Source organism: Tiliqua scincoides, chromosome 5 (genome assembly GCF_035046505.1).
Source record: "Tiliqua scincoides isolate rTilSci1 chromosome 5, rTilSci1.hap2, whole genome shotgun sequence".
Lineage (NCBI taxonomy): Eukaryota > Metazoa > Chordata > Lepidosauria > Squamata > Scincidae > Tiliqua > Tiliqua scincoides.
In genome coordinates this window covers 38,421,371-38,444,403 of record NC_089825.1, presented here as the reverse complement: position 1 = coordinate 38,444,403, position 23,033 = coordinate 38,421,371, and the positions used below count along the sequence as shown (strand labels likewise).

Genomic DNA, 23,033 nt, shown 5'->3' with positions numbered 1-23,033 from the left:
GTCTAAAAAGAGGGAATCCCTCTTTCTGGTTTTTAAAAAAATATGTATCAAATATGTATTGTCTTTATGGGAAGCAAATGGCAAGCACCTGAAGGGGAGAAAGAAGTAAGGAAGAAAAAGTGGAAACAAAGCTTCAACTAGGAAGCAAGGAACTACAATGCGCAGAATTGTACTGTAATAATGGAGGGGGGGAAGAGAAGGGTTGTAATCTGGATGCCTCAGGAAACTTCTTATATCTTATAATGTATACAAAATACGAACTATTTTAAAGCAGCAATTTTCATAAATCTCTCCAGCAGTTAGGAAATTGAAATACGCAGCACCCTGCCCCCATTCACAACTTTTGTGCTTAGCCTCTTAGGAAAGATTTATCTATTATTTGGTAAATATAAGATCAGAGGAGGCTCCATGCAACAGGGCTTGAGTCTGTGGCAGTCCTTCATGCGTTCTGGTAACCTCTTATGCCTTTTTCATATCGGATCATTATTTTTAACATAGGGCAAAATTCAGTTTGCTACCTTCCCTGCCTAAAGGCTTGGGCCATATTCCTACCCTGCGCTGGAACAGGCAAGCCAAGAGGCTTGTGCTGTATCCAGTGTAGAATAGGGGCCCAAGGCAACTCAGCCAGAGGCAAGGGGAAACGTTTCCCCTTACCTCTGGGTAAGGTACCTTCTCCCCTATGAGTCTCCTCGGACTTGTGCCACCTCCTAAGGTGGCACAAGTCCGAGGAGACTGGATCGGCTTGAAGCTGCTCCAAGCTCCCCAGGTATGGGGGTTGAGATCCAACATAAGTGCTGGATCCCAGCCCCGCCCTCCTGCTCTTCGCCCACCCCCAGGGCCACTCACCACCAGCCCTCCCCCGCCCAGGTACACCTCCCTTCTGCCTCCTTCCCAGGTCCTCCCCACCCACCCCAGAGGCTTGTGTTCACCCAGCCAGGCCAACACAAGCCTCAGCAAGGGAGCCGCCACAGAGGATTCAGCCTCCGTGTGTCAGTGCATCGTGTGTCAATGCAGCTTACTCCAGAGGAGGCCTACTCTAGAACGGCTTACTCTAGAACAAACTTACTCCTAGGCCGGCACAAGGTACTTGCGCCGGCCCAAGTGAAGGGCAGGATTGTGCCCTTAATCCTATACACCCTTACCTAGGAGTAAGTTCCACTGAAATAAATGGGACATCTGAGTAGTCATGCACAGAATTGTACTGTAAGTTGCATCCCTGTCTTTCCTGTTCTTCATGCACTCCTTCCCTTGTTCCTCTGCTGTTTTCCTTCCTGTGGTGCCTGCCCGTTGTCCTTCTTTCTCTCTGACTCCACCCAGTCTCCAGTGCTCTGCGGGTGGAGTGCTCTGTCTCCAGTCTCCAGTGCTCTGCAGTCTCTGCAGTCCAGTCTCTGCAGTCCAGTCCAGTGCTCTCCAGTCTCCAGTGCTCTGCAAAGCGGGCGCAGACCAGTCCTGCTAAACTGCTCAGAGTGGCAACTTTTAAAGTGGTGATTCTCTTATATTTAGTGGGGGGTAGTGGTGGCTGGGACTGGCTGGCTGTATGCATCCCAGAATGGCATCCCTCTCGGTGAGCATAGACGCTGCCTTCTGTGAAGTCAGACCATTAATGTATCTAATTCAGTACTGTCAGTACTGGTTGGCAGGAGTTCTCCAGGCTTTTCAGATGGTTCTTTGCAAGCTCTATCTGGAAATGTCGGAGATTAAACCTGGGACGTTTTACATGCAGAACATGTGCTCTTCCACTGAGCTACAGTCCTTTCCTTAAAGGGAGAGGGATCCCCCTCCTCCTCTGTAAACCGCTGTGAGAATTTTCTTGTCGAAAAGTGGTATATAAATGTTCTAAATAATAAGGTAGCTGAAAGTCCGCAACTGCATTCATTGAGGGATGAAACCACCAAATGCGTTCCATTATCAAGTATGATACTTTCCAGTGCTCTCAATTCCAATTACAAAATCCTTTGTTCTCATAAATAACTTATTTTCCCCTGCCCCCTTGCCACTTGAAACACAAGTATGTGGGCATGTGAGAGAGTGTGCTGTCAAAAGACTAATCAGCTGAACACTATTGTCAGCATTTAATTTTGCTGTTATAAATGACTCTGTAACACTATCAAGCAATATGTAATCCGAAATAAAACTGTGGACCTGTGATAGATAATGCTGAATTATTGTTGTGAATTTTTGTTTTAATTTGCAGGAAGTCACGCTGTAGGGCTAGTAAACATGGCCATTATGCAGGGGAACAGGAAAATTATAATAATGAAACAGCCCAAAAATTCACCAGTTGTTGTTGCTGCTGCTGCTGTTGTTGTTATTATATTTTATTTTTATCCCGCCTTTCTCCCCAAAGGGACTCAAGGTGGCTTACAAACAAGGTTAAAACAAGTTAAAAACATAATTTAAAAGCAGATAAAAACATATCACAAAAACAGTAGTCAGATAAAAACTAATCAGATAAGAGCATAGGGCAGCAAATTAGAAAAGGGTCAGGCCTGTGAGCAGATGTTAAAGAATGTTAAGAGATGTTAAAAAGATGTTTAAAAGGCCAGGAACTCAGAAGCCTTATCTAAACAGAAGGGTCTTCAGGCCTTGCCAGAAAGTTACAAGAGAGGGAGCCATTCTTAAGTCAAGGGGAAGGGAATTCCATAGCGTTGGTGTCACTACTGAGAAGGCCCTATTTCTTGCTGCTGCCCCACGTACCTCCCTAGGTGGCGGCACTTGTAAAAAGGCCTTCTCTGATGACCTAAGAGGACGAGCCGGATTTTACGGGAGTATGCAATCTCTAAGATACCCTGGCCCAGAGCAGTATAGGGCTTTAAAGGTCAAAACCGGCACCTTGAATTGGGCCCGGAAACGAATGAGCAGCCAGTGCAGCCGCTGGAGAAGCGCACTGACAGAGTCAAATGCCTACCTCCAGTAACCATGAGGGCCGCCGCATTCTGCACTAGTTTCCGAACCATCTTCAAGTGCAGCCCCACATAGAGCGCGTTACAATAATCTAGCTTCAATGTCACCGTGGCATGGATCACCATGGCCAGGCCTGGCCAAGCCAGGCCAGTTCCTTCAAAACACGCTGTGAAAGTCAGTCTTGTTCTAGCTTGTGATCCTCACATTTTCCTCAAGGTCTTTCTCTTGCTGACTTCCTTTCTTGCCAATAGTATTCCATCCTTACAGCTCTTAGTCCTGTGGGGAAGAGTTTTCCTTTGGCAGAACTGAACTGAATTTAATCAATCCCTTTCTCCTTGGGAATTAGAATGTTCATGATGGTTTGTGACATAATATAGGCTAGGCCAGGATTTCTCAAACTATGGGTTGCGAGCCACAAGCAGGGTCGCAACCAGCTTGTTGGTGGGTCATGAAGCTGCAACTGATAAGCTGGTAACAGAGAAAGAAAGTGCATGGAGGGCTATGGAAAGTGAAACTGAGCCACATTGTGTGTTTACTCGTGAGAAGATGAGAAGATGACCATGCCTTGGTCCTTCGCAAAGGGCAAGCCTAGAGGAATACAATGCCACCAGAATGGTCCCAATCCGATTAACACAGCCCCGCCCCCCCAAAAAAACACCAGAGAAGGAGGTCCCTCCCTTTGCCCTGATGAATATATTTGAGCACTATGGAAAACAAAACAGCTACACATTCATGTTTACTTGCAAGTAAGCAAACGTGCCTTGGCTTATTTGAAGATGAGGCAGAATGTTAGGCCTTCAGAAAGGTCCTGATTTGATTAATGTGGAGTTCAACAAATGCTCCAGAAGGCAGCCCCCCTCCACCATAAAAAGGATAAAAACAGAGACTCCAGCTGGTAAAGTGAAACTTTTTTTTTCTTTTTTAGTCTTTCAGAGCTAGATGGGTCCTAATATTTTACTACTCTAAGGAGTGGAATCTGGTGGTTTGGGGACTACTACTTTATTGAAAAGCATTACTGTCTTTTCCAGACTCCTTCCTCCCCCCTCAATGGAGCCTCATTCCATCTTCTCATCACTCTGGGTTTTTAATGGTGTTAAGAGGAAAGAATTGAATCTCAATCTGGCTCAAACATGTTGGATTTAAAACCGATTATGTCCCAAATCACACTGAACTGCTTAAAATATAAGAACTTTAATTGAACTGTACATTTAAAATTTAATATTAATAATTTATTGTAATTTATTTAATTATTTATAGCCTGCCTATCTATGGAAAATGATGCAATTTCAGTGCTTGCTGCATTCTCAGGATAGTACTTCCTGCTTGATGATGTCACTTCTGGCCATGACATCACTTTCAGGTTAATGACAGCACTTCTCATGGGCCCCAGACAGATTGTCATTCTGAAAAGTGAGTCCTGGTGCAAAATGTTTGAGAAACACTGGGCTAGGCAAAAGATGGGTTTTTCAGAGAGTGATGTATGCGCTTATACCATTTTCATCTCCTGGTGTTTTATTTAAAACAGCTGCATAACCTGTTTGGCCGAAGGTCGACACTGAGACAAAGGAAATATGCATGTGTATCAGGGGAGATGAGACATCTCTCAAACCACCTCCACTGCTCAGAAAACCTTATGTTTGAAGACCCTTAGATTGTATGGTTCTCAGGGGCAGTGTTCTATCTGAATTCCTTTAAGTGCCATAAAGCATCATGAATCTTATGAGTAAAAGCTATGATATTTGGGGCTATTTAGTTTAGAAAAAAAGGTGGCTATGGGGGACACACACACAACTGAGGCTTATAAAATTATGCATAGGTCTACTACAATGGTTCCCAGCCTGTAGTCCATGAGAAGTGGACCATGAGATCTCAGAAAATCACCTTTCATCACTTCAAGCGTCTTACCAAGTGAGCACTCTCCCACAGACCACCAGAGAGAGCAGAGAATGGACCACATACATCAACAGCTGACAACAAAAGCAGCAACCCAGAAATCTTCTCTATAAATAATAAATCGCTAATAAATATTTTCTAATTATTACTAATTTAATTGTATTTTTTGTGTGCAGGGGGTAGTTTGGTCCACGATAATTCAAATTTTTGCCTCAGTGGTCCTCAAGCTCCTGTAGGTTGGGAAGCACTGGTCTACTAGATGAGACTACATTCCCTGCTAGAATCCAGGGAAACTGGTCAATTCTGAACACAGAGAAGGAAGTACTTTTTCATCCAATGTATTATTAATCCATGGAATTTGCCACTGCTGTAGATGTGGTGACGGCCATTAGCTTAGATGACTTGAAAAGACTAGTAGACAAAACTATGGAGGACATGTCTATCAATGGCTACTAGTAATGATGGTTATGTGCTATCTCCAGACACAATGTTCCTCTGACTATTCATTACAGGTGAACAATGGCAGAATTTGCTTTTTTCTCCTGCTTGTGGACTTTTTAGAGCGGTTGTTCTTAAACATTTTAGTACTGGGGCCCACTTTTTAGAAAGACAATCTATTGGGACCCACTGGAAGTGATGTCATGACTGGAAGTGATATCATCAAAATCAGGAAAATTTTTAACACCCCCATCTATACGACAAAATCAAATCAATTAATTAAAATCAATTGTTATAATTGATAAAATCAAATTATAAAATCAAATCAATTATTAAAAGTGTACAATAAGTATATGTTTAAAAATTTATTTAAAATAAAGAGGCACCCTCCCAAGCAGTTGCGGATCTGTTTTAAAAAAATTCCCCAAACATCTCAAAGGCTGCAATATTATCCACACTTATCTGGGAGTAAGCCCCATTGACTGTCATGATTAAAAGCATATATATAGTAGCCTGCTAAAAGTACAGATCTGTAACATTTCCCCAAATGCAGTCACAGACCAGGGTGGCAGCAATAGATTAAAAATAAAGTATACAATGAAATGAATGGGGACCGATCTGAAATTGGTTTGCGACCCACCTAGTGGGTCCTGACCCACAGTTTGAGAAACACTGTTTTAGCAGGAACCAGTGAGTCACTGTGGGAAACAGGATGCTAGATATTTTTAGAGGCTGGAGAGAGATACTCAATTATCTGAAAACAATAACACTGTTATATCCTTGATTTACACACTCAGCTTCCCTTTATGCAAAACCATTGTGAGAGACCAATCAAGAAGGCTATACTCACTAGTCAATAAATCTATTATTCTGATCCTACGTAGAGACTTACTTGAATTCAGTTACTTCTGAATAACTGAACGTAGGACATACAACTTAATTTGAATGCCCGACTTTACTGCAATATAGCATTTTAAGTAATCATTTACAGTTCATTGTGACAGATAATGAGGATTCAGATATTGACATTGTACTTGGGCTCCTGTATTTGTAAAAAACATAGAAAAGAGTTGGATATATTTAGTTCAAAAGCAGGCCATTGGTTAAATGGTGTGTGTTTTTTTTCTAATAGGTCTGGATTTGATACATAGAGTAGATGGGCTGGTACATCTAACTTCTTAACTGTATTGATAAGGAATTTTGGGATGACTTGATCTTCCAAGCACTCTCACAGGCAAGGTCAATCTCTAAAAAATGTAGGGATGATTGCAAATGCAAAACAAAACTTAGGCTCACCGTTTCCATCTGAAATGGATTCCTTGGCATAAAGAGCAAGCTATAGCTCTGATAATTCTGACCATGAAAAAAATATGTATCTAAAGAACCATAATGACCTTATTTGTTATACCTAGATTTTAAAAATGACTTTTTGATTTTAATCCTGCTAATTACTAGCAGTAATGCTTTATGAATTGTTCATCAAGTATTACTAAAGGTTGTAATCCTGTGTGTACATAGTAAGCCTCATTGACTTCCTTCTGGGTAAATATACACAGGATTGGAGTACTAGAGTTAAATTTAGCTTACTTAGCTGTCTTGTACACAAAGCATTACACACTTCATATGGTTGCATCGTTAAGTGACTAACAGTGGAATGTCCTTGAAAATAAATAAAAATTCATTAATTAAATGTATAGTGGTTTGAATATTCAGATTTGCTTGTTTATTTTTCCTTTAGGTGTTGGAGCAGCTCGTGCAGGGAACCTTACGTTCATGGTTGGGGGAGTGGAGCAAGAATTTGATGCTGCAAAGGAGCTGCTCACATGTATGGGCTCCAACGTGGTCTACTGTGGAGAAGTTGGTACTGGACAGGTACTGTGTGGACAGTTATGGACATTCTGCAGGACTTTTCTCTTACTTTAACTCTCTTCTTTTATGCATCTTTGGCATTTTTTTAACTAACTAAGGCCACAATCCTAACTAACTTTCCAGCACTGACATAAGGGGAATGCAACTCCGAGGTAAGGGAACAAACATTGCCCTACCTTGAGGAGGCCTACATGATTGCCCCCAACTGCAGGATGCAGCACATACCCCACTAGCACAGCTATGCCAGTGCTGGAAAGTTGGTTAGGATTGTGCCCTGAGTCACCCGTCAATTACAATGGGATTTAGTTATCACTCACTTGCTTTGGAATAGGGCTGATCCATCCTAATATGGATTAGGACTAGTTTGGATTAGAACGGGTTCTAGGGCATCCCATCCCATTTTCATTGCCCCTCCCAAATTGTGACAAAAATAGAGAGGATCGTAGCCTCCATGTCGGGCTGAAAAGCCTGACACAGAGCTCCTCCAGTCTTCGCCGGCAAAATAGCCAACACAGAATGGAGGACACCCATTGTGGCCTCTGTGCCCTTACTTGTGGGAAGGAGATGAAAGTCCCCTTTCCACAAGGAGGCCTCTGGCAGCACCACTGGTGCTGCTAGATGCAGCGGATGCCATTTTGACTGATTTTAAGGTACAGGTCACATCTAATCATCTGTGGATTGGGTCCAACGCAGATTCCAAAACCAGAAGTGATGTTCTAAGCCTTCCTGAGGCCTTAGAAGTCATTCTGAGTGCTGCAGAGGCCATGTAGGGCCTCCCTAGCCTTCTGAATGCTCTCCAGATGCAACCAAAGCTCTGCTTCAGTCGCATTTGAAGGATTAAATGTGCCAAATCTGCAGATTTCGGTATCCACAGATTTTAGTATCTGCGGGGGGGGGGGGGGGTCTGGCAACAGATCCTCCATGGATACCGAGGCACCACCTGTAGTTTTAACTGTATGCAGTTTTGGCTTTGTGCTCTGATCTTGGAATGTAACCTTTGTGTAAAATGCAGGCCAACTGTATTTCTAAACCCTTTGTTAATTTAATGTTTGTCTACTGAATCTGTATCCCGTGCTTCAGCCCACCACAATTTTTAGGGCAACACCCAACATTTTAGATGAAATTGAATTAGGTTCTTGTTGGATAGTTATCTGGATAATGGAGAAATTTATTTGTTCTTGCACTTATTTTCAGGCAGCAAAAATCTGCAACAACATGCTATTAGCCATTAGCATGGTGGGAACTGCGGAGACAATGAATCTTGGAATCAGGTTGGTGGAATTTTTTGGCATCCTTTTTATTATCAATTGTGTTTTTCCATCTGATTTCTTTCTGTAGAGAGAAAGATATACTGTATATATCTTTTGCTAAGATAAGCTAAACGCTAAGTTTTGCAAGGCGCCTCAATGCACCGTGTAAGCTGCCTGTCCCTCTTGTCATTGAAGTCATTCTGGGCTGTGAGAGCAACATGGAGGTGTCTCTTCTGCATTGCTCTTGCTGCCTGGAATCACTCTGATGGTGAGGGGGAGGGTCAGCTTACACAGTAAATTGAGTTGCCTTCCAAAACTTAACGCTGTGCTCCCCCTCTGGTAACACCATTGATTTTGACCACATTGCTAAACTGTGCCGTTTCAACTGTTTACTAGAAACTACTCACAATAAAAATATTGATGGGTCCTGATTCTGGAGAGTATGGTAAATCCGTGTCCTGATTTTAAAAACAGGGGAAAAAATACTCATAAGTATGTGTATGCACATGTCTGTATATTTATATGCTCAAAGACATGCACACACATGTACCTTGATGACACAATAATGGATTCACATTTCCTCTTAATTACCATATCAAGTTGCTGTTGTTTTATTGAATTGCCCTTGTCTCAGATGTTAGACTATCTTGACCTATTAAGTTGTCATGTTGTAATTGAGATAAAAGAGGAATTTGCTTTGCATCACTGCTAATTGGTTTATCAATATCCCGTACCATTTACATTTTAAAATTGAGCATCTGTAAGATAAGGAAGCATATCTTTAACAAGCCGTAATAAAACCCATAAGGTTATATAATACTGAGGTAATTGAGTATTGTAAAGCTGTATCATAGTCAGTTTTAAGTCATGGGTTACTTAATGAAAAATCAATCACCTATGACTTCATTGTATTTCGTTCAAGTAGAAATTCACATTTTCTTTGTTTTTTAAAAACACCACCACAGCTAGACTGGAACACTGAAATTTCAGGCACATAATGTTGTGCAACTCTAATTGGTATTTTCAGTCATTGCATCAAGTTTCTCTGGATTTTCATATTCCAAGTTAAGTTTTTTTTTCCCCTGAAATTGTGCTGGCATGAGATTTACCTGCTCTGGTGCATTTAGACCCTGTGCTGGTGGTGGCAGGCCAATGCAGGTCTTCCCATCAATGCAGTGATTATCTGCGCTCTCACAACATGCTTTACAGCATGTTTGTGACAGTGAGCATGCTCGTTTCACCATTAGGAATGTGCTGTAAATGTACTAAAATACTAATAAATAGTAAATGTTTGAGCTGGTGTTACATGGTGGCTACAAAACTGAACTGTGAATGGGGACTTCCTGGTTTGAATCTTGCCTCTGCCATGAACTCACGAAGGGCCCAATCCTATCCAACTTTCCAACTCCAGTTTATCCACAGTGCAGCCCCGTGGTAAGGGGACACATGTTCCCATACCTTAAGAAGGCCCCAGTGACTACCTCTCCACCACAGGATGCAGCGTACACCGCAGTTGCACAACTGCACAAGCACTGGAAAATTGGATAGGATTGGGCCCTAAGTCACCTTAGGCAAGTCTTAGCATAAACTGGAATATGGTGAGAATAATACTCCCCCCCTTCAGAGTTGTTGTAAGGATGCTGCAAGATAATACATGTGAAGATCTTGGTATACTCAGTAAGCACTAGGCAGCTGCTAAGTATTAATGAACCAGAACCGAACCCAGATTTTTTTTTAACAATGTGACTCCCTGGCTGTACAAGCAGTTGTAGTAGTTGAATCAGAACTCCGGAAAATTTGCCTGGCCCCTTCAGAGGCTTTGTCGATGGAAGCTGGATATTATTTGCTGCACTTTTAAACATTCCCTGAAGTGTTATGAACTTCTGAGTGTTCGTTTCTTGGCAAGGGGGAAAAAACTAAATGCAAAAGTGAGGCTCTTTTCAAAGGGAAATTGGATGCAGGTGTACGCAGCCCTTTAAGTGTTCGTAATGTGTGCATATTTGCATTGCTGATTTTACCCATGTACTTTCTAAGAAAAACACATTTGTAGCACTTTGGATATTCCACAGTAAATGTGTTTTCCTTTGTCACAATTACTTCCATGCGTGAATCCTATAATGTGTGAAGTGACCCTAGACTGTGAGGTGTTGTCTCCAGCCTAACTAGTGACACAGCCATGCTTGCATTACAGAATGCATAAGCATGTATGCCTGGGTATAAAACAAGCAAACAAAAACCAGCAACAACATGGCCATCCCTTCTGCCATTAATTTTTTTCCTCGTTCCTTCTGAAACTCTATTACGCTCCTCACCATTACTGCCTCTGATGGGTCAGAATGGTATGTTATATTGAAACATTATTTTCTCATTTCCTTTAAACTTACTGAGAGCAATCTGGGAGTGCTTTCCTGTTGTCAATGATTGAAAATAACTGTTCTCGTTTATGTCAAGGAGTGCTGTCATGTCAGTAACAGCCACAGAAAAGGATGCATACTGAACCTGCATCTTTGAATTGAACTCTAGTCTCTGCTGACTTAGAAATTATCATAGTCTTAAATTTGCAATACTGTTCCTTGCTAGTAAAAGAGAGCAGCATTTTTAGATCCTTGTGCATTCATGTGCACACACATACCTGCAAGCGAACATTTACACACATTCTTCAAGTAGTTTAGAACCACTAAAAATGAATGCTTCAGCTATCAATTTCTTTTGGGTTGACAAGTGTGTTTGGAAGTGACAGAATTGTTCCCTAATAAAAAATACATATAGCATTTACAATTTATAGAGCTTTTGCAAGGTTGGAAAAAGAAAATTGTATCAGCAAGTATAAATTCCCCTGTAGTAAATTCTCCCCAGAAGAATACATTATCATGATGTTACCACATTGATATTCCATTTATGTTACTGGAACGTTTAATTAAAGCATGGGGCTGTTTCTTTTCAGAATTCTTTATTTACTTTTTTAGGAGTGTTTAGAATTCTTTATTAAAAGGGTGTAACGGACTTGTTCCTGACCAGAATGTTGGTCAAATACAGGAGAGAACATCATAACGGTTTTCACGTATGCGTCATCAAGCCTTTACTTCCTTAGCAAAGGAACTTATTTTTGGTGGCATCCATTTTTAAGGAAAATAATAGGGTATAAAAAGAGGTTGCACTGTTGATGGGCACACACAGAGGGTACAAGTGGAAAGTGCTTTCACATATACATGATGAGGGAAGTGAAATTCCCTTTTTGTAGCAGCCCCATGTGTATCAAAGGGTGCTGTTCTAAAGAGGCTTTCTGATCCAAGGGTTTATTCAGGGTTTGAGCTCTGCCACTGGAAGGAAGGAGCTGAAAGGCCCATATATTCAAGCAGAATACTGTCCATAAACTTTGAATCCTGGTCACTGTGTATGAATAGACAAGAAGGTTATACAGGTTGGGCATCCAAAGTGCTTTGAGACCAGAAGTGTTTTGGATTTTTCCATATTTTGGAATTCTTGTATATACGTAACAAGAGTTCTTGGGGATGGGACCCAAGTCTAAACAGAAAATTCATTTATGTTTCATATAGTCCTAATGTACAGAATATTCCATATTTTGGAATTCTGGATAGGGGCACTCAGCCTGTAGTAATGTATTATGTTCTCAACCTAATTTTAAAAACTGTCAACAGTAAATTCTAAAAAAGAAAATGTGCAAACTATGTACTTCCCTTTTGTGTCCATAGACAGAAGTTTTTGGAACATAAGGATGCACTCAGTCCAAACTATCTGAGATGAGGTTTGTGGGAAATTCTTGTCTTTCAAGCTAGCAGAATGCCAAGCTTTTGCTGGTTGTGATATAGACCTTAGGAATGGAGCTGTAAAGAATAAGAATCAAGAATAAGCTGTTGTTGCTGTGAGAAGTAGGGCTTAGACAAAATTACTTCTGAGGTCATCATCTGGGTGCCTGTTTGTTCAGCATCCCCCTCAATAATTTTTGTTTAGTCAGATTCTTGACTCTGGAAGCATATACCAGCATGCAGAGTTCGTACTAGGAAAACATAATGGGGAGAATGCAGCAGGGTTATCTTGTGTGCACTTTATTCCAACTGTTACATTTCTGAAAGAAAAATAATAGCACATGTCACAGTAACACTTGCATCTTAAGCATACTTTATCAACAGTAAAGGATAATAAGGGCAGGACAATCAGTTATGTTGAATTTGATAGCTTTCAGGTAAGCATGTTTACAATTGCACCTTTATTTTATTTTCTAGTTTGCTTTTGTAATGGACTGACAATGGGTAGGTGAGGGGGGTAACTTGCTTACCCCTGCCCCTACTGATGTGCTCATGTTACTGCTTTGGATTTTGTGATACCTCCCCTGGTGGCTCAGGTAGTTCACAACTGTTTCCACATTTTATGTTTCTTGCAGACCTGTGACAGAGGCACAGCTACTGTAGTCTGGTTGATTTGTACTTCTTGAACCGCACAAGGTGGTTTCCAAAGATTGAAACCTGTTAAACAACCCAACAAAATGACAGCACCAAACAATTTACAAAATGCATCAAATAAAAACCATGGTGGAGCCAACACCTAACCAAAAACATTATGAAACAAAAGCTTATCCAAAAGAAAAACTACTGTAGTTTAATCAACTACGCATGCCTTCACTCAAAGGTGAAGACATGTATGTGCTTCCAAAGCCAGGCGATACCACAGTGGAGAAGGTCCCCATCACATGTCCCAGTCAGTCATACCTCAGAAGACAGTAGAATGTACAAAAGGACTTTGGTAGATTCCCCCAATTGTAATATAGGTAGATTCATGTGGGAGGAGGCAGTCCTGGTCCTAAGTGCCATGAGTATCCCTTTCTGATTCCAAGCAAAAATTTGAGAAGGGTTTCAGTTATGTAGCCTTGAATCCCAGGAGCTACTTAAGCACATCCAAGGGCTTGGGCATGACCAGTAGAATCTTGACTTCACCCTTCAGAGCAACCATTTTCAACCACTGTGCTGTGGCACACTGGTGTGCCGCGAATGGTCTGCAGGTGTGTTGCGAGAGTTTGGGGGAGGGTCATTTGTTAATAGGGCCAATGGGGTTGTGAGCTCCCCACCAACAGCCCAGTGTGCCTTGTCAATTGTCAAAAAACTGATGGTGTGCCTTGACAATTTTAGTACCTTGTCAGTGTGCCTTGAGACGAAAAAGTTTGAAAATCACTGCTTTAGAGTGACAGAATCACAAATCACAAACTGGTTTTCAAACTTTGAGGAATCTTTGAACCCAAGCCTGTGATGAAAAGATTTCTAAGTTCAACTGGTTAGATATTCAACTTAACTTAAATTAGATTTAAAAATTTGACTTTAAAATCAAAAAACCCTTGGCCTGCTTTGTCATTTGGAATGAGAAAACGGGCCTAGAGTTTTGAGATTTTAGAGTGGACTCATTCCTACCTTCACGTTAGCTCATGATGAGTTTGCAAGGATTTGCACATGGACTAAGTGCTGCAATTATTGATAGAATGTGGCACAGAAATTGTGTCACTTTTTCTAACCATTTCCCAAATGCGGAACACCTTGGCAATTGTAAATGCATGTGCGCATGCACCACATCCTCTTGCCATGTCTGGTGGCAAGTTATTATGGGGACTGACAGACTGTCATCGTTTGATAGCTTGAGCAGTATATCTCTTGAACAGCAATAGAGCTCTTATGCAGAAAGTATCATGTGTTCTGAGCCAATTTACAGGGAAACAGCAATAACATTTTATCATGGTTGAGAGCCCAGTAGCTGCTTCCTATTAAACTTGCCCTTTCAGATACCTGTCTTGGATTAATTTGTTGATTTCAAATGGAAACTCAGTCTTCTCCAGTGAAGCATGACTTTCTAGGATAGACTCTTACTGAATGACAATTACTGTATATTCTATCTGCTTTCAGACCATTACAAGCTTTGGGCACAGTGGAAGACAGAGGACTTCTACAGTAACTGATTTTAATACATGTCTAATTTTAGCTGTCAGTTATCTATGCACCAGTAGACGAATCCTCAGAAAGATGAAATGCAAAGTACTTCTAACTTGCTCCTTTTAATGATATACTTGCTGCAAGGGATAAAAAGGGAAGGATCGGAGGGGGGGAGCGGTCTGTACTCTCTTGAAGAAAGCGACATGGTGTATAGGAGCATATAATTTTGAAAATCTAGGATTTTTTTTTAAGCCAAACTTTTTTCTTTTAGAATCACTGAAAACACATTGAGTAAGCCTAGAATATCCGTGTATATATATTGCATTCAAGACATTAGTAAGAATCCTTTCAGGGTAGTGTTCAGTTTGGGGATGCAAATTTGTAAGGAGGGTAATACGTTTTTCCAGTCTTACCATGTAGAAAAAGCTATGTTAGAAATGATCAGTAGAGTCCAATATAGAATATTATTATGGTCTACCCTGAAGTTCTTTGAGTAGTACTGGAGATGGAACAGTATAAACCACTGGATCTAATATTTTCTGCAAATGAAGTTGCACCATTATTTACTTTCCTTCATCTCAGAAACCCCCGAAGCAGCTGGAGATAACGCCTGACACTTAGTGAGGTACCATGCCTGGCTCCTAGCACCTCACTATCTCTAAGATTAAGTACTCAAGGTAAAGGCTTAAATCCTAATTAACTTTCCTGCGCTGTCAGAGCAGTACCAGTGGGGCATGTGCTGCATCCTGCAGTTGGGTGGCAGTCACAGAGGCCTCCTCAAGTTAAGGGGATGGTTGTGCCCTTACCTTGGTGCTGGAAGGTTGGTTAGAATTCCACCCTAAATCTCACTAAGATTAAGTACTCAAGATTCTTATAAACTGCCAACTTAGAGACTATTGCCCACCTTTCCCTCTTCCTTCTTAAAATTTTGCTTTGCATTACTTAAAATCCAACCTGATGGGGAGAGTTCTGGAGAACTCAAAAGCTTGCTGCACAGGATTCTGTGTTACCTTGGCTGACCCTAATAAAGGTATTTATAGCTTTTGGATTTTTTTCTGGGTTTTTTTTCTCCCACTCACGACTTTTATGCTCTGAAGCCATCAGTCTCCAAATCCGGAATTTGGTAAATGGTCCGTCATAAAATATACCTTTCATGTGAATGTGGCTATACTTTAAAAAAATTGAATCTGCCCATTTATCTGGATGTGCTCCTATTGTTGGCAATCAGGCAGGTGGCAGTTGTGAAAGGGAACTTTTTATCCTGTTCCAGGTACCAGCAGCATGGACTTGCCAGTAGCTCAGATAATCCCAGCCACAGCAAGAGCATTGTCCTTAAAAGTCAGTGTTCCAACAGCTTAGGAGGGAGATAGAACACAGAGGAGTTAAGGACCTCAGTCAGCCCCAAGGCAAGGCAGGCTTGGATGTTGTTGGATGCAGAGATGTGAAGCAGATTGCAGGTTTAAGTACCTACTGAGGAATGCACAGTGGTGAGCTCTGCCCCTTCCCCTGAGAAGCCAGCAATTGTTTAAAGGACCTGCTCCTGATGACTGGACTGTTGACCAGAGTAGCAGGGAGAAATGCAAAGGTTCCCTTGCATGCTCCTCAGGCAAGTTTTTGAATTTGGAGGAGGTGGGTAGAACTGTGTCCTCTGGCTCTGGTCGGTGTGCTGTGAATATCACGTGTCTAGGAAGTTGTGGAAGTTTTCAGGGGCTGCAGTGGGGGAATCTTTTTCCTCCTCCTTAGAATAATTTGCCCCTGGCCCAGAGTGTGGGAGTTTTGTTCTTGGCATGGCACCTTTCATTAGTGTCACCCTGTGATTTGTGCACAGCCTACTCCTTCATCCCAAATGCGGAGTTCTGCATGTACCAGATTGGGGAAAGACATGGCTTACCAAATCAACAGGGCAGCCTAGAGTAATCTAAAGTAACCTGTCTTCAGTGCAACCGTCAATACACCCAACTGGGGAAAACTCAAACACAAATGATGAGTTACATCACTCTTCCTTGCCCTTTACCCAGGCCCATAGCTCTGTACTCAGGTGGAGGCCCTTCAAGCATGTTGAGGTCAGAGGTGTGGGGCAAGCTATAAGGTCTGGGTGACCAAATGAAGTATTCTGGCCAACCAGATATCTGGCCAATCAGGCCAGAAGTATTCTTCTGGCTCCTCTGCAGTCTAGGTGAGTTTACCTTCCTGTCTGTGGGGCCTGTCCTCCAGAGGTCCAAATGCCTTGGTCTCATGCCCTTCTGGGGTCTCTGGAAACTGGCTAGCTGCTTCCTCCCTCTTCCTCCATCAGCTCCTTTCTTCCTTTTGGCTCCTCTCTTCCTTTCTTCATCTCCTCCTTTTGTCATTCACTTCTCCCCTCTGGCTCCTTTCATTCCCTGTCTCACTCAAGTCAACCTCTTCCTTCTCTCTACCTTCTGCCACCTTCTGCCACCACCTGCTCCTCTGAGCTCCATCTCCACCTCTGCTCTGACTTAGAATTTCTGTCCTCCCCACTCCCTTGCTCCTGCTCCCCCTCTTGAACCACTTGGTCTGTACCCAGCACCAGCAGCTGCCAGCAGATATGTGAGTTAGCAGACAAATGACATCATCACTGAGCGCTTCCATGGAAGCTGTGCATGAGGTTTGCTTGAGCTGATTTTCTTTGTGAACCACTTCAAGTGTTTCTTTATAGGATATTAATAAGGAGGGGAGTAAAATTAAACTGGAACTCGCATGTTGTTTTTAAGTGTTTCCCATTAAAGGGGGAAGTGGACAAGATGTCTTCCATTTGAAAATGTGTCACCCCTTAGATTGAAGGCTATTCAGAGAACTTTTATTCAGGTAACAGTAGTAAAAAGATTTGTTTGCTTAAAAATCTAGTGTGGTTGAATTGTTGGAATGAATAACTGAGAATTGGACTAGACCTAACAGAATGTAGAGGAATTCTTACTGAAAAGTTGTCACTAACCTATTAGGTCTTCTGAAATTTTTGTTGTAATTAACTTTATACAGTAGTTATAACTATATTATCTTTAGTACATGAACTTTGCTACTCATATGACATGCTACAGAAGTGATTAATAATCATACATACATACATACATACATACATACATACATACTGTTATCTATGTATCACTCTTTGGTAAAAAAGTTCACAAAGCAATGATTGAACAGGAATAATTATTCTGCCCCTGCTACATATAACAGAACTGCTATTTAAAATGTACCTCAACTCAGATAGGGTGGGTGGGTGGCTGGGTAGGTAGGTAAGTAGATGCTGTACTGTTTGCTGCAACAACGCTTCTGTTATTGGAAGCTATATGTTGACTGAGTAAAACTTTTAAAATCTGTGTCCTTCCTTAATGCTGCTGCTGAGAAGACTTAATTCCAGAAAATAGAAAACTGCTCTAAATTCATGTTAGAAAAATGTTATCTGTTTATCTTGATCTTATTTTTCTTCATTGACAGCACAATCCTAGGTACTGAATTCAATGGGGCTTGATCCCAAGTAAATGTGTATAGGATTGCAAACTTAATCTGCTGTATCATAACCAGAATAAATGGGGCAGGTTTTTCTTTTCTAAAATACTTGCTTTTCTTACTCTTTCACCCAAATATTTGTGTGTGTGGCCTTCCATATGCAGGAGAGTTTAATTTGTAACCTTTCAGAGCTGTTACTTCTGATTTACAGTCATCAGGATAATTGCTATAATATCGAACTCTGCAAGTGGATAGCAACAGCCTAAAGACCATGCTGGCTTCAAAAAGCCTATAGCATTAAAATATTTTTCACTACATTTTTCTTTCTAAAATCTACCCTCATCTGCACAATGTTTTGTGCCTTCAGCTCAGTGATGGCGATAGAACAAATGATGTTTCTGCTTGGACAAGCTTTGTTTTATCAGGATCAGTAACCTTCTCAGCAATTGACCCAGAACTATAATGCATGTCTCTGAAGAGATAGAGAGCATATGTCACAGTGCTGTGCAGATTTGCCTCTTGAGCAAGAGAGTAGAATAAAGATTTAATAAAAAGAAAGTTTGCAAGTGTAAAATGCCACTTAAGGAGAAGACTGTCTTGTGGTGCAATCTTATTCATGTTTACTTAGAAATGGGTCCCAGTGTGTTCAATGGAGTTTACTTCCTAGTAAATGTGTTTATTAATCCTAGTGTTTTTACTGATGTTGAGTAGCATTCTTGCTTCTGATGTGTCAGAACATAATTTTGTTTTGGAGTGACTCAGCCAGTTTTCAAGCATATCATTTAAAATTTTAAGATTTAGAAGATATATCTATAGAGAGAGAAAAGCTAATTGAGAATCACTAGTTCTGAAGGGTCTCTATTGTGTTCCTACTTTCACTTTAATGATTTGCATGCAAAAAGCAGAAGGAGGATTGATGACTTTTAATTTAAGGAAGGGTCTCCCTCCCTTAATATCAATGCTCTGGATCATTTTTCAAGCGTTATAATAAAGGTAGCAGAATGACAACATGGTCTAAATGTGTAAAAAGAAGTCACCCATGACGTGTGCATTTTGACATGAACACTTCTCTTCTTTTGACCTTTGACAGGTTAGGGCTTGACCCAAAGCTGCTGGCTAAAATCCTAAATATGAGTTCAGGCCGTTGTTGGTCAAGCGATACTTACAACCCTGTGCCGGGAGTAATGGAGGGAGTACCGTCTGCTAACAATTATCAAGGTGGCTTTGGAACAACCCTCATGGCCAAGGTAAGTATATCCTTGTGTGCGCAAATGTAACTGTGCTTGTATAGAAAGGAAGGTACTTGCTCATAATTTCTCCAAAAATCCTGGAGTGTTGAAATGGCTTTTAACAGCACATTGGATTCTTGTGTTCAACATCTTATCCTCATCACTGAAAAGCATCATTGATTAGTTACAGTCACCATGATAAGCATATCGTTTTGAATTACTAGCCCATCTCCATCCTGAAGACTTAGGGGAGGAAATGGTATATTGAAAGCACCTATAAAAAGAGTCAATTAAAATACAATACATAAAACCTGTATTATACAGGTACATTGGGAGCCATTTTTTTGGCATATGACTGGGATAACGATATAAGAAACAAATGAAAGCTAAATTGCCAGATCTCCAACTCTAGAAACCCACAAGCTCATATATTTAAATGCCACTTCTTTATATATAGCTTCCTGAGTCTCTGTTTCTTTTCAAATTGGTCTTGTCGAGATTCAAGCTGGAGTCACTCTTTAAAACTCAGGAATCCTTTTGATACACCTGCTCTGTTGCTAATTGCTTGATCCACAGGCGGTTATGTCATCTCTAACTTGCAAGTTCCTAAATGCTCTGGGACATGACAACAGGGTTCCGTTTGCACTATCAATCCTTTAGTGGCTGGTCTAAGACCTCCTGATGTGTCAAATGGTGCTGTACCTGGCAGCATACCAGCTTGAGTGGTGAGCTTGTGACTCTCCCATCACTCTCTTCTGGTTCTGTTTGGCTCTTTCTTTTCAAGGAGGAGGAGGAAGACCAGTAGAGGAGATGCAACCTGCCAGTCTGTTTTGCCTGAGACAACTGTCTCAGTCAGTCTTATGGATGGGCCAGCTCTGAGTCTCTTTCTGGAGACTGTAACTTGAGTCAATAAACTGTGCTGTATTTGGATGGAAGCCTCAGATGGGACCAGAAACATATGTCATCCAAAAGTGAAGAACAATCATTTGTTCGATCAGTCTGCCCCCAAAAGGAAAGTTAGAAGTACGAGGGTTGTTGGGTGGGGGAGTCAACACAAAAGTTGTTCTGAGCAAGAGTTTAAAACAGCCAGTTTCTCTGGACTGACTTTCAAGACAAGATGGGCTAGGTACAACTAGCATCCGACCATCTTTGTGCCTCCCAATCACAGCCTTTGCCTCCCTAAGAGGTTCCATTGAAACAAATCTAGATAAAACAACATTTTACTGGGTGGGCTCTAAGACATATGAAACATGTGCACACACAAGGGAAATCTTTTGCATGTGCAGGAACCAAGTGCGGCGGCACAAGGCCAACTCAGTAGATTGGCATGAAATGAGACTGTTGTAGGTGCAACTTCGTTGTTACAGGTGCAACAACAGGTAGCTTTTATTGTAGGGCTAATAATACAATAACTGGGAAGGGAAATCAAAAAGATAATACAATGCACACAATCAAATCACTTATGCAGCTGGGCCCTGAATGTCAGCAGTTTCGGGGGGGGGGGAATCCTTCAACAACAACAAGGTAGGTTAGGCTGAGAGATAATGTCTGTCTCAAGGTCACCCAGGAAGCTTTATGTCTAAGCAGGGATTTGAACCTGGGTCTTCCAGGTCCAAGTCCAACTACCAAACCCCTATACCAGCCTGGCTCTTCAGTAGCAGGACAGGCAAAGAAGGAGAGAGAGTAGGGAAAGAATGTGAAGAAGCAGGAAAGCACCTAGATTCCAGCTGCAGTTCAAGACCATCGCTGAGTCTTTTTTCCGTGTAGCCTGAACCAGGGCTACAAGCAAAGAGTGAGCCCCTCGGCTGGTCATGAAAACACTTTACTCTCTTGTGGTGGAGGGGGCTTGCCTCTTCTACTGCACAGTGTCTTTTAACTGGTGCTGCAGGTGCTGAGACAGGTGATTCTTTACATGCTGGGCAGCCCGGTAGTTTGAGCTGTTGCAGTGACTTTTAAGGTAGTCTGCCTTATAAGAGGACAGGGACTAATATCTAGGCCTCCCCCTTAACTGGCAGATGATGGACCAAGGAGTCCTAGAGTCCATCACACTTGCCACACTCATGTCAAAGGAGGAAAAGATAGAAACGTTAAGCATGTCATCAATCTGACTTCCACACGAGACACACAAGACAGAGGTGGTTTGTGGCCTTGTCCAGGGTTGTTCAGGGTAAGTTACCTGTCCCTGTCTGCTGGGATGAAGCTTGCATTGTTCGAGAGACTGCAGGGCTAGGTTGCCAAGACACACTGATCTTCTGTTTCAAATGGGAAGAAGTATCTAGTGCAGCCATTTTCAGCCAGTGTGCCATGGCACACTGGTGTGCCGCGAATGGTCTGCAGGTGTGCCGCATGAGTTTGGTCATTTATTAGTAGGGCCATTGGGGGAAGTAAGCCCCCCATCAACAGCATGGTGTGCCTTGTCAATTGTCAAAAGACTGATGGTGGGTATGCCTTGACAATTTTAGTACCTTGTCAGTGTGCCATGAGATGAAAAAGGTTGAAAATCACTGATCTAGTGAATCACTACCAGCACAAAGACTCAGTTTTAAAAACAGCCAAGCGTTATTAGGAATTGGCTAAGATTAAACTGGAACACGTTAGACAGAATCCTTGTTGCATCTTTTTAGTTAGAGTTTGTGGTCTATTAGCAGTGTTGTCAGAGACTAAATGACCATGTGGACAAGCAGACTCCTGTGTTTAGTATTCACTGTGTAACAAAATCAAAAGCTACTTTTAATTCTGGCATTTCTCTTTCCTCCCTGACCCCAGTGTTTGTTTTGTTTTCAGGATCTTGGCTTGGCCCAGGTTTCAGCTACCAACACTAAGACGCCAGTCCCTCTAGGATCTCTAGCCCACCAGGTCTACAGGATCATGTGTGCCAAGGGCTATGCCCAGAAAGACTTCTCCTCTGTGTTCCAGTTCTTACGCGAGGAGGAGAACTTGTGAAACCTTTATTTGACAATGGACGCTGTTCGAAACAAACTTATCTTTGGAGCCTCCTTGCAGATTACTTGGTTTAATCAAAGATCATGAATCCTGATCCTACCCACATCTGTCTACTGTGTCACAGCAGATTGCAGGATTTATCTATTGTTTGAAAGATTGTGGGATACAATTTTGGTTTAACTATAATACATAACTAGTTAAAGAAAGAACCATGGAATTTAAACAAAATCTAATATACAGATATTTGCACATGAAACCGATGGCATGGTTCTAAATTGTGCGAACATAACTGTGATTAAAGGAACTAATACTGAGCTTCCTACAAAATAACAAATCATTTCTTCTTCTAAAGAAAAATAAATGCTTGTAATAAAGAATTTTCCTGATAGATATTTTTTTAAACTAGCTTTTGCCTAATTATCAATGGTGGATTTGTCATAACATTAGTGGTGGAAGAGTGTACAGAAACATTTGCAAATGACTGAAAAGTTGCTGGTTGTATGGTTTTAAGTGGTGGATATGGTTAAAATAATGTTTTATGTTTCTAACAACTTTTCTTTGCTAACCTAATTTTATACATTTTTTTACCCTTTTCACACATTTTCAGAAGATTCATGTCTACTAACTTCACTAATATACACTTGTTTTAGGCAATTACTGCACTACTATAAAAGCTAAAATCCATTACTTCAAAATCAAAGTAAATCCAAATGGAAAATGACCACTGCAAGTTTTGTTGTCTTCTTTTGCTTTCCTATTAGAATTTTGGTGCATACAATAGCAGTGAAGATGCATTTGAAAAATATAAAGAGAACCAAATATCTGTCTTGCATAGACAAGAGATTGTGTTTAGTGTGTTTACTAAACTGTGTTTAGTTGCTTTCATTGAGAATTATGGCACAATCCTATCTGGGCCTTCCACTGACGGAACCAACTTTCCATCAACAGAAGACCTGGACCACTGGCCCTGCAGTTGCCAGCACAAACAGAGCATCAGCCACTGCTGGTGCCGGTAAGTTGGTGGGGATCGGAAGCGTAACAAGGGCAGAGCCTGAAGGGCACCTCCCCCAGGCACTGTGTCAAGGGGGATACATGACAGCCTTGCTCCC

General features: G+C 41.5%; 1 protein-coding gene across 1 annotated transcript in view; it reads left to right on the top strand.

Moving 5' to 3' along the window:
* HIBADH (3-hydroxyisobutyrate dehydrogenase) overlaps window positions 1–22,645 on the top strand; it is a 91,377-nt gene extending 68,732 nt beyond the window's left edge. The window contains exons 5-8 of the mRNA XM_066631281.1: window positions 6,974–7,107; window positions 8,299–8,375; window positions 18,843–18,999; window positions 21,766–22,645. Coding sequence (XP_066487378.1) covers window positions 6,974–7,107; window positions 8,299–8,375; window positions 18,843–18,999; window positions 21,766–21,924 — 527 coding nt within the window. The 3' untranslated portion in view covers window positions 21,925–22,645. The remainder of the gene's footprint in view (window positions 1–6,973; window positions 7,108–8,298; window positions 8,376–18,842; window positions 19,000–21,765) is intronic.
* Window positions 22,646–23,033: the final 388 nt, after the last annotated feature.